The sequence below is a fragment of the Mya arenaria genome, chromosome 8, assembly GCF_026914265.1.
Source record: "Mya arenaria isolate MELC-2E11 chromosome 8, ASM2691426v1".
NCBI lineage: Eukaryota > Metazoa > Mollusca > Bivalvia > Myida > Myidae > Mya > Mya arenaria.
In genome coordinates this window covers 14,977,499-14,996,794 of record NC_069129.1, presented here as the reverse complement: position 1 = coordinate 14,996,794, position 19,296 = coordinate 14,977,499, and the positions used below count along the sequence as shown (strand labels likewise).

The following is a 19,296-nucleotide window of genomic DNA, read 5'->3' as shown; positions in this document are numbered from 1 at the left end:
TTACCTTTCAGGTGGCCCCGCAGTGCTGAATGAATGCGGCGGTTTTGTTTTAGCTCCGAAAAAAATAGCGGGGAATGGGCCTTCCCTATATATCCCTGGCTGCGGGGGCATTTGGCGGGGATTTAACCACCAGTTTTCCCCGCAGGACGGGAATTTTACCCGGGATTGGCTGGACCGAACGTCCCCGCAATTAACCGGACCTGGGGGAGCGGGGAGGGGGTGGGATATAATTAACACCTTTAATCCGTCAAAATAGCAACTTCAAAGTTTTTACTTGCAATCGTTGTATGCGTCTTCAAACAGGTTTTTACACTTCCGGTATGGCGAGCCCATCTTTCTATTACACGTGTCCACCGTACTCTTAAGCCATTGAGCCACACGCTTGATAACCGCGCCTGTTGAAGGAACATAAGATGTGGTAGTTTTAGTCAATCGGAACACTTCGACCATCTCCGCAATACGACGAGCATCGGATGTATGCCAACTGGTTCATTAGTAAAAGTAGTTCGTAAAATTAATAATAATAATATATATTAATTGCAGTGTTTTGACTTGTAATTTTTAAATAATAATTAGTTAAATTGATTGCCAGTGACGTGTTTAATTGCATAAATAATTAAGATTCCTAAGAGTGAAGTCATATTCGTGTAAGGCTTAACATTACTGCTAAATCGAAATTACTACGCGACCTAATTGCAGCCACTTGCAACGTAGTTAAACGTAAAGAATTCTGACATTGTAAACTGTCCATTTACATTCGAGTTTGTTTTCGATGAAAAATATCCGAGGTGTGGTGTTCCGAATGTTTAAGAATGTCTAAGGTATACCCTTTCCCATTGGCTCTATTATTGCTTAGACCCACCGCAGACATGTGAAAGAGAGAACCATTCGGAAACTCCTCCATTTTTGATCGAAAATAACCTCGGATGTAAGTGTGTGGACGGTTTACAATGTCAGAAATCAAAACTCTTCAACTACGTGCAAGTAGATCGCGTAGTAATTTCAATATAGCAGTTAAAATTAATGACTTTACTCTTGGAAATCATAGTTATCTATGCAATGATACACTTCAATGACAATCAATTTCATGGAAAATTGCCGAGGCGTTTCGAATGAGAGAGAACAAAAACCCATACGAGGGAACTTTCGGAACTCCTCGACCTTTGTTCTTCGAAAACAACCTAGGATGTCATTCGGAGCTCCTCGGCCATTTTTATCGAAAACAACCTCGGATATATTTGGACGCTTTACCTACTCAGAAATCGGTATGTATAAGTCCGCTGTATGTAGATCTTGTAGTAATTTAATTTAAGCAGTTAAACTTAATGACTTAACTCTTGGGAATCTTAATTATGTTTGCAATAATACACTTCACTGGCAATCAATTTAAACTTAGATCAATAAATACAAGCTTAAACACTACATTCTATTAATGATAAAAATTCAAAAAAATACGAACTACTTCAACTGATGTACCGGCATACATCCGAGGTTGTTTTCGATAAAAATGGCCGTGGATTCCGAATGCCTCGTACCGTACATCAGTAGAAGTAGTTCGTAATGAATTAAATGATAGTATTATTGAACTGTAGTGTTTCAATGTATTTTACTAAGTCTAACTTGATGGCTATTTATACTTTGCGGAACGGAACGAAACGGAACGGAACAAACATTGAGGCACCACACGGGGCACAGCATTTTTTTACTAATATGTAAATATATTAAATAATAATAATGATATATTGAAACTGCCTAGCGAACAGTCGATCAAGGGCTTTTTCGAACTGAACCATCTGAAAACCCACTTCTAAATGGATATTAAAATCTTCGGGACTGCAAACAGTTGTTCCGTTTCGTTCCGCAAAGTATAAATATCCCCTAGGATAATGATATTTAGCAGAACGGAACGGAACAAGATTTTTTTTCCTTGTCAATGGAATTTTTCATCCTGGTATATTACAGGTACACGAATTTATTACATGCAACCTAGCTGTTTTAAAAAACTATGTCTTATCAAATCGGCACGGAGAACATTGCCCGCCCATGATCGAACTTAGACACCGACGCTCCTACTTATTGATCTAAGCGGGCGGGTTGGAAACTTCTATAATTATCGTAAACAAATTCAATTTAAAAACATAATGAGTAGACAATCTAAATATTTTTTGGCGATATCAGGACCTCTTTAATATGTATCGAATGGCCGTCATATCCAGTACACTCATTTTGTATTATATAAAATTCTAAAAAAATATTAATAATCATCGTCAACAAATTAAATTTGAAAACATGCTTGCCATATATAAATTGATATTACATGCACTAATAAAGTTGAAATATCACTATTACAGTCGGCATTGTGTACAAACCATGTCTTCAACTTTATAAATTGTGATTCCGTTTCGTTCCGCAAAGTATAAATATCCCCTAGGATAATGATATTTAGCGGAACGGAACGGAACAAGATTTGTAGCTGCCAACTTCCCTACATGAATCAGAGGTGGAGGACAAATGATGTCAGACTAAATGTCTTATCAAATCGGCACGGAGAACATTGCCCGCCCAAGGATCGAACTTAGACACCGACGCTCCTACTTATTGATCTAAGCGGGCGGGTTGGAAACTTCTATAATAATCGTAAACAAATTCAATTTAAAAACATATAATTTGAATGTGCATGCACTAATAAAGCTGAAATACATGTATCATTATTACAGTCAGCATTGTGTACAAACCATGTCTTCAACTCTATAAATTGTGATTCCGTTTCGTTCCGCAAAGTATAAATATCCCCTAGGATAATGATATTTAGCGGAACGGAACGGAACAAGATTTATTTTTTCTTGTCAATGGAATTTTTCATCCTGGTATATTACAGGTACACGAATTTATTACATGCACCCTAGCTGTTTTAAAAAACTATGTTCTTGACTTAGTCAATATAGGAAATCCTATCGCCATAAAATTTATATATTTAAATTTTTTGCACTTGTTGCAGTAATTTAATATTTATTATTCATATAAACTGACGAATGAAAAAAAAAATGAGTAGACAATCTAAATATTTTTTGGCGATATCAGGACCTCTTTAATATGTATCGAATGGCCGTCATATCCAGTACACTCATTTTGTATTATATAAAATTCTAAAAAATATTAATAATCATCGTAAACAAATTAAATTTGAAAACATGCTGGCCATATATAAATTGATATTACATGCACTAATAAAGTTGAAATATCACTATTACAGTCGGCATTGTGTACAAACCATGTCTTCAACTTTATAAATTGTGATTCCGTTTCGTTCCGCAAAGTATAAATATCCCCTAGGATAATGATATTTAGCGGAACGGAACGGAACAAGATTTGTAGCTGCCAACTTCCCTACATGAATCAGAGGTGGAGGACAAATGATGTCAGACTAAATGTCTTATCAAATCGGCACGGAGAACATTGCCCGCCCAAGGATCGAACTTAGACACCGACGCTCCTACTTATTGATCTAAGCGGGCGGGTTGGAAACTTCTATAATAATCGTAAACAAATTCAATTTAAAAACATATAATTTGAATGTGCATGCACTAATAAAGCTGAAATACATGTATCATTATTACAGTCAGCATTGTGTACAAACCATGTCTTCAACTCTATAAATTGTGATTCCGTTTCGTTCCGCAAAGTATAAATATCCCCTAGGATAATGATATTTAGCGGAACGGAACGGAACAAGATTTTTTTTCTTGTCAATGGAATTTTTCATCCTGGTATATTACAGGTACACGAATTTATTACATGCAACCTAGCTGTTTTAAAAAAACTATGTTCTTGACTTAGTCAATATAGGAAATCCTATCGCCATAAAATTTATATATTTAAATATTTTGCACTTGTTGCAGTAATTTAATATTTATTATTCATATAAACTGACGAATGAAAAAAAAATGAGTAGACAATCTAAATATTTTTTGGCGATATCAGGACCTCTTTAATATGTATCGAATGGCCGTCATATCCAGTACACTCATTTTGTATTATATAAAATTCTAAAAAAATATTAATAATCATCGTCAACAAATTAAATTTGAAAACATGCTTGCCATATATAAATTGATATTACATGCACTAATAAAGTTGAAATATCACTATTACAGTCGGCATTGTGTACAAACCATGTCTTCAACTTTATAAATTGTGATTCCGTTTCGTTCCGCAAAGTATAAATATCCCCTAGGATAATGATATTTAGCGGAACGGAACGGAACAAGATTTGTAGCTGCCAACTTCCCTACATGAATCAGAGGTGGAGGACAAATGATGTCAGACTAAATGTCTTATCAAATCGGCACGGAGAACATTGCCCGCCCAAGGATCGAACTTAGACACCGACGCTCCTACTTATTGATCTAAGCGGGCGGGTTGGAAACTTCTATAATAATCGTAAACAAATTCAATTTAAAAACATATAATTTGAATGTGCATGCACTAATAAAGCTGAAATACATGTATCATTATTACAGTCAGCATTGTGTACAAACCATGTCTTCAACTCTATAAATTGTGATTCCGTTTCGTTCCGCAAAGTATAAATATCCCCTAGGATAATGATATTTAGCGGAACGGAACGGAACAAGATTTATTTTTTCTTGTCAATGGAATTTTTCATCCTGGTATATTACAGGTACACGAATTTATTACATGCAACCTAGCTGTTTTAAAAAACTATGTTCTTGACTTAGTCAATATAGGAAATCCTATCGCCATAAAATTTATATATTTAAATATTTTGCACTTGTTGCAGTAATTTAATATTTATTATTCATATAAACTGACGAATGAAAAAAAAAATGAGTAGACAATCTAAATATTTTTTGGCGATATCAGGACCTCTTTAATATGTATCGAATGGCCGTCATATCCAGTACACTCATTTTGTATTATATAAAATTCTAAAAAATATTAATAATCATCGTAAACAAATTAAATTTGAAAACATGCTGGCCATATATAAATTGATATTACATGCACTAATAAAGTTGAAATATCACTATTACAGTCGGCATTGTGTACAAACCATGTCTTCAACTTTATAAATTGTGATTCCGTTTCGTTCCGCAAAGTATAAATATCCCCTAGGATAATGATATTTAGCGGAACGGAACGGAACAAGATTTGTAGCTGCCAACTTCCCTACATGAATCAGAGGTGGAGGACAAATGATGTCAGACTAAATGTCTTATCAAATCGGCACGGAGAACATTGCCCGCCCAAGGATCGAACTTAGACACCGACGCTCCTACTTATTGATCTAAGCGGGCGGGTTGGAAACTTCTATAATAATCGTAAACAAATTCAATTTAAAAACATATAATTTGAATGTGCATGCACTAATAAAGCTGAAATACATGTATCATTATTACAGTCAGCATTGTGTACAAACCATGTCTTCAACTCTATAAATTGTGATTCCGTTTCGTTCCGCAAAGTATAAATATCCCCTAGGATAATGATATTTAGCGGAACGGAACGGAACAAGATTTTTTTTCTTGTCAATGGAATTTTTCATCCTGGTATATTACAGGTACACGAATTTATTACATGCAACCTAGCTGTTTTAAAAAAACTATGTTCTTGACTTAGTCAATATAGGAAATCCTATCGCCATAAAATTTATATATTTAAATATTTTGCACTTGTTGCAGTAATTTAATATTTATTATTCATATAAACTGACGAATGAAAAAAAAATGAGTAGACAATCTAAATATTTTTTGGCGATATCAGGACCTCTTTAATATGTATCGAATGGCCGTCATATCCAGTACACTCATTTTGTATTATATAAAATTCTAAAAAAATATTAATAATCATCGTCAACAAATTAAATTTGAAAACATGCTTGCCATATATAAATTGATATTACATGCACTAATAAAGTTGAAATATCACTATTACAGTCGGCATTGTGTACAAACCATGTCTTCAACTTTATAAATTGTGATTCCGTTTCGTTCCGCAAAGTATAAATATCCCCTAGGATAATGATATTTAGCGGAACGGAACGGAACAAGATTTGTAGCTGCCAACTTCCCTACATGAATCAGAGGTGGAGGACAAATGATGTCAGACTAAATGTCTTATCAAATCGGCACGGAGAACATTGCCCGCCCAAGGATCGAACTTAGACACCGACGCTCCTACTTATTGATCTAAGCGGGCGGGTTGGAAACTTCTATAATAATCGTAAACAAATTCAATTTAAAAACATATAATTTGAATGTGCATGCACTAATAAAGCTGAAATACATGTATCATTATTACAGTCAGCATTGTGTACAAACCATGTCTTCAACTCTATAAATTGTGATTCCGTTTCGTTCCGCAAAGTATAAATATCCCCTAGGATAATGATATTTAGCGGAACGGAACGGAACAAGATTTATTTTTTCTTGTCAATGGAATTTTTCATCCTGGTATATTACAGGTACACGAATTTATTACATGCACCCTAGCTGTTTTAAAAAACTATGTTCTTGACTTAGTCAATATAGGAAATCCTATCGCCATAAAATTTATATATTTAAATATTTTGCACTTGTTGCAGTAATTTAATATTTATTATTCATATAAACTGACGAATGAAAAAAAAAATGAGTAGACAATCTAAATATTTTTTGGCGATATCAGGACCTCTTTAATATGTATCGAATGGCCGTCATATCCAGTACACTCATTTTGTATTATATAAAATTCTAAAAAATATTAATAATCATCGTAAACAAATTAAATTTGAAAACATGCTGGCCATATATAAATTGATATTACATGCACTAATAAAGTTGAAATATCACTATTACAGTCGGCATTGTGTACAAACCATGTCTTCAACTTTATAAATTGTGATTCCGTTTCGTTCCGCAAAGTATAAATATCCCCTAGGATAATGATATTTAGCGGAACGGAACGGAACAAGATTTGTAGCTGCCAACTTCCCTACATGAATCAGAGGTGGAGGACAAATGATGTCAGACTAAATGTCTTATCAAATCGGCACGGAGAACATTGCCCGCCCAAGGATCGAACTTAGACACCGACGCTCCTACTTATTGATCTAAGCGGGCGGGTTGGAAACTTCTATAATAATCGTAAACAAATTCAATTTAAAAACATATAATTTGAATGTGCATGCACTAATAAAGCTGAAATACATGTATCATTATTACAGTCAGCATTGTGTACAAACCATGTCTTCAACTCTATAAATTGTGATTCCGTTTCGTTCCGCAAAGTATAAATATCCCCTAGGATAATGATATTTAGCGGAACGGAACGGAACAAGATTTGTTATTTATGACTCATTTCCTCCTTTATAATGCTTGTATAAACTTCACTTATATATAAACAGTTATCCTGCTATCCTGCGCTGCTAATGAAGACTCTTCACTTTTTTTAGAAATGACAACATATTAATCATATACAGAAAAGTGGAAACTATCTAATCTTACACAAATTAAATTTGAGAACATGTTTGCCATATATTTTTGAAATTACATGCACTAATAAAGCTGAAATATCACTATTACAGTCAGCAGTGTGTACAAACCTTGTCTTCAACTCTATAAATTGTGATTCCGTTTCGTTCCGCAAAGTATAAATATCCCCTAGGATAATGATATTTAGCGGAACGGAACGGAACAAGATTTGTTATTTATGACTCATTTCCTCCTTTATAATGCTTGTATAAACTTCACTTATATATAAACAGTTATCCTGCTATCCTGCGCTGCTAATGAAGACTCTTCACTTTTTTTAGAAATGACAACATATTAATCATATACAGAAAAGTGGAAACTATCTAATCTTACACAAATTAAATTTGAGAACATGTTTGCCATATATTTTTGAAATTACATGCACTAATAAAGCTGAAATATCACTATTACAGTCAGCAGTGTGTACAAACCTTGTCTTCAACTCTATAAATTGTGATTCCGCTTCGTTCCGCAAAGTATAAATATCCCCTAGGATAATGATATTTAGCGGAACGGAACGGAACAAGATTTGTTATTTATGACTCATTTCCTCCTTTATAATGCTTGTATAAACTTCACTTATATATAATCAGTTATGATGCATAAATTAAAAAGCAAACTACCTATCCTGCTAATGAAGACTCGTCACTTTGTTTTTAGAAATAACAACATATTAATCAAATACAGAAATGTGAAAACTATCTAATCTTACACAAATTAAATTTGAGAACATGTTTGCCATATATTATATGAAATTACATGCACTAATAAAGTTGAAATATCACTATTACAGTCAGCGTTGTGTACAATCCTTGTCTTTAACTCTATAACTTGTGATTCCGTTTCGTTCCGCATCGAACTCGCGACACTGATGCTCCTACCTACTGATCTAAGCGGGCGGGTTGGAAAGTTATATAATTATCGTAAACAAAATAAATTTGAAAACACATTTGCCATATATAATTTGAATATGCATGAACTAATAAATGATAACGAAGTAATTGTGTCATTAAGTTATTCAGTATGAATGTAAGCGCTGTTGGACATCTTCAAAGAACCCTTTCTCTCACCCATATTCGAAATATCTTACCAGTTGTAGTAGTGTGTAAAATGAAACAGAAAAGGCAAATCGATAGCACGGTGATAAGTTTAATGTTCTGAAACATAACAGTATTTTAAAATACTCGACATAGCTTCAAAGCCTTAGCAATTAAAGTTTGTTTAATTTCGACAAAACGTCATTTTTATTAAATAGCATTTGTCCAACCAAAAGATTTGAAACTAAAATTTAAAAATACCATTTATTTAAGCCATAATCAATGTTGTGACCTCAGTATCGCCCCTACATACATGCTTATAGTCTTAAATTGTAGCTATGACATATGCATACAAGTCTATGTTTGTTTGTTTTTGCGTTTATTTATCGTCGCAACCGGTTGCCCATATGGGTGACGCCTCCAGAAGAGTGTTAGTGATTTTAGGTTGCGGAGGATAGCGCAAGATACAGAAGACACTCCAATTCCAGAAGCTTCCCTGGTTCTTATACGTGCCAGATGCAGATAGAACATCAACACGGGACCTCGGTTTAAAGTCTCGTCCGAAAGACTCTTTACATGTCTATGTGTCATACATGTACATGTGTGTCATAGGAGTTCATAAAAGAAAAAAAAAACAGCAACATCGTGTGACGCGGTCAATTTTGTCAAAATGTTGAAGTTATGCTGACCAAACGGTTTACAGAATTATTGTTCTATTTGATTGTACTATTCGGCAATATTTTAACGAACAATATAAAAAACATTGGTATGATTTCTTAAAAAATGACGTCAGTATAATTAAGTAAAATAAATGGAGGAGAAAAAAAGGCAAAATCGGGTTGTGCAGTCATTTTGTCAAAAATACCTTAATTTTGTTTTGTAAGTATCATCACCAAATGGTTATATAATTATTTTTTATTATTGTTTTATTTGACAATATGTTAAAAAACAATATAAAAAAATCATCATAATATCTTAAAAAGGAGGTCAGAATAATTAAGTAAAATAAATAGAAAAAAAACAGCAGAATCTGGCGGTGCTGAGTCTTAAAGTATGTATAAGAAATCTTTGTGTAAAAATCATTTTAAACAAGTTCTTTCACTTCAATTTAATCAATTACAATGAATTAATAAAAATCATTTAGAAATACTGAGGATATCACTTTAAAACTTTATAAAAACAACAAAAATGTAAGAAATGTTTTGACTGACCACTACATTTCCGTAAGTTTTTTTCCCTATGTTATATAACCATGCATATTATCTCTTGTACACTTAATATACAAATTAAATTTATGTGAACATTTTAGTTCAAATTTTATGACATTATTGTAAGTGAAATGGAATTGCATCTTGTTTTTCATATTTAATAATTTATTTTTTGTAACGGCGTTTTGAAAATAAGAAACCCCTTTACATGTTACAGGGCAGTTAGGGATCATAATCCCTCATCAATTCTCCAGTCCATTATCAAGGAGGTGTTAATTGATACCCGCTGAGAACCTGCAGTCGGTAGTAAAACTATCTCCCAGAGCTAAGACACTTGTGGGTTAGACTGAACAGTCATTTGTTAATCAACATCTTACGCACAATAATTAATAGAACTCCATATGTACAGCTATCTCTCAGCTTGATACATCCATGGCACGTGCACATTAATCAGATTTATGATTAGTTGCATAAACAGGTTAATCCGGGCGTCTGATTCTCTGATGAGGAACAATGTATTGAATCGACTGTGTATTGGAACATATTTGCTCAATGTAAATAAATTACAGGTTCAAAGTCGGTAAGATGGGGTGATAAATTACAAAACTTATAATGGTATAATAGTGTTCGCAAATTCTAGTCAATTCAATTAACACTTTATTTAATTTGGATGAGCAGGCGACGCTGTATTTGTTTATAAATTGCATCATCAATGACACTTAGGCACCAGGTTGTACCACGAGTAACTTATTCTACGTCGTAACATAGCTGCTCGTCAAAACATTCAAGTATGTAGTGAAAAGTGTGTAATGTAATTACTATTCTTAAAATCAGTTTTTGGTGTTTCATTCCATTCACGATTAATAAAAGTATTTCGCAGGTATTCATTTAAGTTCTAATAAGCAAGAAGTCTCAGACTTCAATGATGTGCTGCATGGCTTCTCTGTTACTTTTTGTAAATAACTAAGCTCACGACCTATTTTTTGACCTGACCTAAACCAATTTCGAAAGGAACCAAAATTTCATAGAAGAATACAGTCTGGTCAAATTAGATCAAGATTGCATGTACAATGAACTTTTTTTTAAATGGATACATTTTGATCAACATTCTTTAAGATTGCTTGAATAATGAAGCCTGTAGTGTGTATACGAGGTAAATGTTAACAGACGGACGGACAGACTGGCGGACGCCGGACTGTAATAGTGATACATGTATTTCAGCTTTATTAGTGCATGCACATTCAAATTATATGTTTTTAAATTGAATTTGTTTAAAATAAAAAAAAATCTTGTTCCGTTCCGTTCCGCTAAATATCATTATCCTAGGGGATATTTATACTTTGCGGAACGAAACGGAATCACAATTTATAAAGTTGAAGACATGGTTTGTACACAATGCCGACTGTAATAGTGATATTTCAACTTTATTAGTGCATGTAATATCAATTTATATATGGCAAGCATGTTTTCAAATTTAATTTGTTGACGATGATTATTAATATTTTTTTAGAATTTTATATAATACAAAATGAGTGTACTGGATATGACGGCCATTCGATACATATTAAAGAGGTCCTGATATCGCCAAAAAATATTTAGATTGTCTACTCATTTTTTTTTCATTCGTCAGTTTATATGAATAATAAATATTTAATTACTGCAACAAGTGCAAAACATTTAAATATATAAATTTTATGGCGATAGGATTTCCTATATTGACTAAGTCAAGAACATAGTTTTTTAAAACAGCTAGGTTGCATGTAGTAAATTCGTGTACCTGTAATATACCAGGATGAAAAATTCCATTGACAAGAATAAAAAATCTTGTTCCGTTCCGTTCCGCTAAATATCATTATCCTAGGGGATATTTATACTTTGCGGAACGAAACGGAATCACAATTTATAGAGTTGAAGACATGGTTTGTACACAATGATGACTGTAATAGTGATACATGTATTTCAGCTTTATTAGTGCATGCACATTCAAATCATATGTTTTTAAATTGAATTTGTTTACGATAATTATAGAAGTTTCCAACCCGCCCGCTTAGATCAATAAGTAGGAGCGTCGGTGTCTAAGTTCGATCCTTGGGCGGGCAATGTTCTCCGTGCCGATTTGATAAGACATTTAGTCTGACATCATTTGTCCTCCACCTCTGATTCATGTAGGGAAGTTGGCAGCTACAAATCTTGTTCCGTTCCGTTCCGCTAAATATCATTATCCTAGGGGATATTTATACTTTGCGGAACGAAACGGAATCACAATTTATAAAGTTGAAGACATGGTTTGTACACAATGCCGACTGTAATAGTGATATTTCAACTTTATTAGTGCATGTAATATCAATTTATATATGGCCAGCATGTTTTCAAATTTAATTTGTTTACGATGATTATTAATATTTTTTAGAATTTTATATAATACAAAATGAGTGTACTGGATATGACGGCCATTCGATACATATTAAAGAGGTCCTGATATCGCCAAAAAATATTTAGATTGTCTACTCATTTTTTTTCATTCGTCAGTTTATATGAATAATAAATATTAAATTACTGCAACAAGTGCAAAACATTTAAATATATAAATTTTATGGCGATAGGATTTCCTATATTGACTAAGTCAAGAACATAGTTTTTTAAAACAGCTAGGTTGCATGTAATAAATTCGTGTACCTGTAATATACCAGGATGAAAAATTCCATTGACAAGAAAAAAAAATCTTGTTCCGTTCCGTTCCGCTAAATATCATTATCCTAGGGGATATTTATACTTTGCGGAACGAAACGGAACAACTGTTTGCAGTCCCGAAGATTTTAATATCCATTTAGAAGTGGGTTTTCAGATGGTTCAGTTCGAAAAAGCCCTTGATCGACTGTTCGCTAGGCAGTTTCAATATATCATTATTATTATTTAATATATTTACATATTAGTAAAAAAATGCTGTGCCCCGTGTGGTGCCTCAATGTTTGTTCCGTTCCGTTTCGTTCCGTTCCGCAAAGTATAAATAGCCAACTTGATTGCCATTAAAGTGTATTATTGCAAATATTTTTTTGATTCCCAAGAGTAAAGTCGTTAAGTTTAACAGCCAAATTGAACTTACTATATGCGATCTACTTGCAGCGTAGTTAAATATTAAGAGTTCTGGTAATTCATATACCTATCTCTTTACATGAATTAACTGAAATGATTATAAACTAAACGAAACTCATATAATTATACATGATATATTTCACGATATATACGGAAGACATACCAATTTCGGATACCGTTTTCTTCAACGTTGTGTATGTTGCTTTTAACGTGTTGGCGAAGTCGGTTAGTTTTCCCAACACCTTGTCCACGCTGTCCATTATTCCTGAAAGAACCAAAGTGCAACAAGGTGACAAGGCTTCCCGTTAAATTTCCCCTATCAAAAATTAACATACAGTGCTCAGTGACTGAAACAGTTTCGAGTATTGTGTTCAGGTTAAAACAAAGCACAACAACATCAGTTACAAAATGCAGCGCTACAATAAATAGGGTGGTTCAGGATAGGACATAAGGGGTCACACTTTAGAGGCGCAACCTGGGGCAAGCTTGATCAAACATGGCAACACTTTTGTACAGTGATTCATTGTGTGTGCTTTCCCAGTGGTCAACTATTGGTTTTCTCAGAAACCATTGTTTTTAAAACGCACGCATACGCAATTCTGGAAACGCTCATATTTTGGAACAGGTCATGGTTATGAATTATGTGTATAAAGCATGCAATTAACTATAAAATGAATCAATGCATGTACATTGTACATCTACATCAATGTTCCACTAATCTCGGATTGGCATACTTGTTTATAATAATTATTTACATTTACATACGGTATGGCTTCGTAAGATTGCAGACAAGTGGCCGCAGGGTTTAAATTAGACAGGTCTTCATTCAACAAATATATGTTCTTAGGAAAGTAATACCGTAGGGGTGAAACTTGCAGTTGCCGGTTACAAGAGGTGTCCGTTAGAAACAGGTGGACGGGCGAACAGGTTATACTGTAGTGACTGTACCTTGCATAGGTGCAACTGCTGCTTTAACGAGCTCCTTTGTCTCGTTGAGAGCCATTTCTTGCCCGCACGTCGTACTCTGGGACATGACGTTAATGTTGCGGTTAACGTTCCGTAACGGATTGTTCATGGCTAGGATCAGTGCATATATGAGTAGCAACATACGGCCCTTACCTAGGGTACAATGTAAATAATATTGGTATATACAAATATTTACATGAACTAATTGTAGAATATACATCAAGCAGAGTTGGACAAACATGAATTTGCAAACGATCGAGGCTAACTTGTAAATAAAATGTATGTGCATAATAATTTCGGCCATCTACAATCAATTCAGCATAATTTTAGACCTTCAAAACAAATCAACAAAGGTAAACCATTAAAAAAGAAATCCTTGAAAAATGTACAATATTCAAAAATAACTCACTGGAGAATAACTGCGGAAGCATCAAGAGCACAAGACAGCGGGCGAGTTGTGAAAAGGCGAGGAAGAGCGTCAGTGCCGCTCCTAGGACTGCAGAAATGTACGCTGCCTTTCTGGCCGGAACTTCTAGCTGGAATATCATCATGAGATAGACTAGCAGCGTCAGCAGAACTCCGCCAAGGAAACCTGAAATCATGAATGAAACGTTACAGCATCCTATCCTCCCTTAGAACTACGGAGGTGAAAACCGTCGATCCCGTGGGTACGGGCTAACCGATAGATGGACAAGAGAAGGGCCACCATTCGTGAAGTAGCAATCCGCCTTGGAATCCTGCAATCAGGGCCGGAAAGAATAGTTAGTGTCCATAAAAAGAAGGCTGCTAGCTCCATTGTAGCGTCTTGCTGGTACTAGTATTTGAGCATAGACTACGTATAGACTTCTATGTAGCGTCAGAACCACTCCGCAAAGAAAGCCAGACCCTCATAAATCGCTCGAGACGAAAGCAATCTTAGCTGTAAAGGAATATATATATATATATATATATATATATATATATATATATATATATATATATATATATATATATATATATACCGACATCATATAGGAATGATTCCTTATTCTAACTTTGACTGCGTTGTGTACAAAAGCTTAATTATAATTTGAAAATGTGTTTTTTATTTCGGTCTCATTTACCTACAAACTCCTTGAGAAACAGGCTGTTCCAACACGAGGGGACTTTCTGATGGCGGTTCCGGTCGTACATGCAGCACGGGCAGAACACGAGACACAGCTTATCTTTGATACACATGCTCACAGTGGACGTGCAGTCATCGTACCTGGCATCGAATACATGGGCTTAGTCGTCGTGTTTCATTAAACATGAAGAAGTCAGATTTTGCTATCTTAAGTATGATTTTCAAGTGCTTTTCTTCCTAATCTAGCAAGGTATTCCGAGCATTCTTCTGAGTATACAGTGAACTGAGTGTAAGTACAGGAATTGGATTCGTTATTGGGCGGGGTGATTCGAGAATAAAGGAGTGAATGACATTACTATTGGTTTGCTTGGTTTGTAAGGTTTAAAGGGTTGGAATTGCTATAAGGTAGGATTGTTTTAAGGAAGCTGTGGGGGGGGGGAGGGGGCACCAATCACTATTGGTAATGGGTGTGACAGGTTTGGGATCGGTGAAGCAGTATTGCTATACATGTATGTAGGGTTTGGTTTCCTGAGGTTAAAGGGAGGAATTGGTTTGTCATTAGATAAGGTTGCAGGCGTGTTAAGGTTCTATTACTATGGGTTGGTTTAGTTATGTTAAAGGGGCGAGTGGTTTTCCCAGTTGATGGGGTTGGTTTGTTAATGAAGGAGATGATTCTAGTATTGCTGTTGGATTGGAATGGTGTATTGATGAGGAAGGGGTGAGTGGTTCTGCTGTAAGATGAGGTTGATTTAATAAAGTTGAAGTGGGAGTGGTATCGTTACCAGCTGGGGTTGGTTTGTTGAGGTTAAAGGTATGAATGGTATCAATATTGAATGGGGTTGGTTTAATGAGGTTGAGGGGGGGGGTTCTTTTTGTTTGTTGTGGATTAAACGGGAGAAGTATTGGTATTGTATGAGGTAGGTTTGTTGTGGATTAAACGGGAGAAGTATTGGTATTGTATGAAGCTGGTTTGTTGTGGATTAAACGGGAGAAGTATTGGTATTGTATGAGGTTGGTTTGTTGTGGATTAAACGGGAGAAGTATTGCTATTGTATGAGGTTGGTTTGTTGTGGATTAAACGGGAGAAGTATTGGTATTGTATGAAGCTGGTTTGCTGTGGATTAAACGGGAGAAGTATTGCTATTGTATGAGGTTGGTTTGTTGTGGATTAAACGGGAGAAGTATTGGTATTGTATGAAGTTGGTTTGTTGTGGATTAAACGGGAGAAGTATTGCTATTGTATGAGGTTGGTTTGTTGTGGATTAAACGGAAGAAGTATTGCTATTGTATGAGGTTGGTTTGTTGTGGATTAAACGGGAGAAGTATTGCTATTGATTACGGTTGGTATGCTTAAAGAGGAGAAGTAATGCTTAGGGATGAGTTTATGTTGAGGTAGAGTGTTGGAGTGGTATTTCTATTGAATGGGGCTGCTATTGGATTTTTGGGATTGAAGAGTAAATTTGATAACATAAAAGGTTAGGCCGTTTTGCTGCTGAAAGTGACTAGCTGACTAACCTTGCTGTGTTGTGGTTAAACGGACAATGGTATTGCTATTGAATGGGGATTGTTTGTTGAGGTGGAATAGAGGAATGGTATTGTTGTTGGATTTGTTTGGTTTGTTGAGGTTTAATAGAGGAGTGTTATTCTTGTAAGATGGGGTTGGTTTATTTGAGGTTTAATAGGGGGAGTGGTATTGTTGTAAGATGGGGTTGGTTTGTTTGAGGTTGAATAGGGGGAGTGGTATTGTTGTCAGATGGTGGTTGGTTTGTTTGAGGTTGAATAGGGTGAGTGGTATTGTTGTAAGATAGGGTTGGTTTGTTTGAGGTTGAATGGCGGATGTTATTGTTGTTAGATGGGGTTGGTTTGTTTGAGGTTGAAATGAGGAGTGGTATTGTTGTCAGATGGGGTTGGTTTATTTGAGATTGAATGGGGGAATGTTATTGCTGTAAGATGAGGTTGGTTTGTTTGAGGTTGAATTGGGGAGTGGTATTGTTGTAAGATAGGGTTGGTTTGTTTGAGGTTGAATTGGGGAGTGGTATTGTTGTAAGATAGGGTTGGTTTGTTTGAGGTTGAATTGGGGAGTGGTATTGTTGTAAGATAGGGTTGGTTTGTTTGAGGTTGAATTGGGGAGTGGTATTGTTGTAAGATAGGGTTGGTTTGTTTGAGGTTGAATTGGGGCGTGGTATTGTTGTAAGATAGGGTTGGTTTGAGGTTGAATTGGGGATTGGTAATGTTGTAAGATAGGGTTGGTTTGTTTGAGGTTGATTTGGGGCGTGGTATTGTTGTAAGATGTGGTTGGTTTGTTGGGGTTGAATGGGGGAGTTGTATTGTTGTTGGATGAGGTTGGTTTGTTTGAGGTTGAATGGGGGAGGGCATTTTTAGTGGAATTAATTCGCCTGTTGATATGTTTCGAGTGGTAATGCTATTGGATGATATTGATGTTTCATTGGATGGATAATAACAATAATACTAATACTAATAATACTAATAATACTAATAATAAATAAATAAATAAATAAATAAATAAATAAATAAATAAATAAATAAATAAATAAATAAATAAATAAATATTAGTTCACCGAGAGTTATCAAATAATTTGGACATTTAATCCAAACATATTTGGAATTATTCATGTTGTTATGCTAATCAGTAAATTAATGATCATTTCCCCAAATGTAGTTGTTGGCAGTCAGTATCGACTATCGTTCGTGTCGTTTGTCAAACTCAAACTCAAAGATGCAGAATTATAAATTACCATGACATTTTAGGAGGCAATCCAAGGAATTCTCTCATGGCGTTTTCCTTTGCTTTCGATAAGCGATTCAATATCAATTTTATCTTGATAGCTTGAATGATTTTCTGTATAGTAGCCATGGTTTTCGTTTATTTTGAAACATAAACAAAACATAGTTTCACGCGAATGTGAAGAATGACGTCATCGTGTTAAAACGTAGGCATTGGTAGTTTATTATGCGGCACCAGAGAATCTCCTTAAATTTAGAAAACAAAACGGATACTAATAAAATACTAAATTTGTCAAGGAGAATAATATTTTGCGCTTTGAGATTTTTTTATTTTTTTTATCTTGCTGTTCATGAAAAACGCATGCACCAAGGTCGTTTACAACTGTTGACTTTACATAATATACAACATATCCATGACGATATTTATCTTTGTGCGGCAAATATGACCACAAATACACGCACATATAATATCCACTGGTATAAGTTTGATCTCGGATGCAAATATTTGCAGACGAACGCAAATACCTACTTGGGCAAATTAACCTTCGGTGGCGAATTTGCCGCATGTTTGGAGGTGGGCTGAATTTCCTCTCATGGGTAGTTCATGTTTTATAAACGCAAAACCTGACGTGGTATTTCAATTTTGACAGAGGTAATTTTAATGTCAGTAAATATTCATCATTATAACAAACTCATAGGCAGAACTTGTTTTTAATACACATTTTTTTTATCAAACTGTCGTCTTAAAACCTCTGCAAAATGTTTCTAAAAGTAATTGATTCGCTTGGACTTTAGCTACAGTCGAACCCCGTTGGCTCGAACTCCTAGAGACCGGCAAAAATACTTCGAGCTTCGGAAAAATCGAGCCAAGCGAGATTGTTAACCTTCAGTATAGAGAAATCGGTCCTCTAAATCAAGTTCGAACCAACGAGGAATTCGAGCCAAGCGAGTTCGAGCCAACGGGTTTTGACTGTATTTATTCTCAGTTGAGGCTAGTATATCAAAATCAATACGGAGTGTAGAGTCGAAAATGAAATAAGTAAAAATTAAGCTACCGCAATCCATTCAGTATGCATTGAACTTTAGAAGTTATTATTTTTAAAACATCCTGGATTTATATTGTATTTCATAGTTTTCAAATTGCCAACTTTGGAGAAGTCCAGTGTAGCGAAAGTGCCCGTAGAACTATATAGAGGAAGTGGTAAAACAGTTTTCACGAATATGTCTTTCAACCGATCAACTTACTTCTTACATATATGTTAGGATAAATCTGGTCCTTCAAGATCGTTTTTGTTATAATTTTATGATTATAACATTTGGTCCTTTTTCAGGGTTTTGTTGGTCACCCAGTTACAATAACTTTGGAAGGAGTAAAAATTTGTTTTGTTTCTTTTTAGTTATTTATAGACATCCGATCGCTTAGCTTCTAGCGGATTACGGTGTAGATTTCTCATTCTTTCAAATGCACTATGAGAAAAATATGAATCAAAATTGTATGTTGGTCTTTTGTTAACATTTATGTAACAAGAGTTGTTCGACAACGCCGCTTTGACTTAGAACTAAAAACAATAATGATGTAATATGTGCCTGTCATAAGCAATAAAAAAAAC

The 19,296-nt window shown here is 34.8% G+C and overlaps 1 protein-coding gene across 1 annotated transcript in view; it reads right to left on the bottom strand.

The window, feature by feature from the left end:
* Positions 1-17,816, bottom strand: part of LOC128243994 (DC-STAMP domain-containing protein 2-like) — a 54,341-nt gene extending 36,525 nt beyond the window's left edge. The window contains exons 1-6 of the mRNA XM_052962010.1: positions 17,698-17,816; positions 14,940-15,082; positions 14,246-14,428; positions 13,819-13,989; positions 13,034-13,135; positions 275-395 (exon numbers count right to left, since the gene is read on the bottom strand). Coding sequence (XP_052817970.1) covers positions 275-395; positions 13,034-13,135; positions 13,819-13,989; positions 14,246-14,428; positions 14,940-15,082; positions 17,698-17,816 — 839 coding nt within the window. The remainder of the gene's footprint in view (positions 1-274; positions 396-13,033; positions 13,136-13,818; positions 13,990-14,245; positions 14,429-14,939; positions 15,083-17,697) is intronic.
* Positions 17,817-19,296: the final 1,480 nt, after the last annotated feature.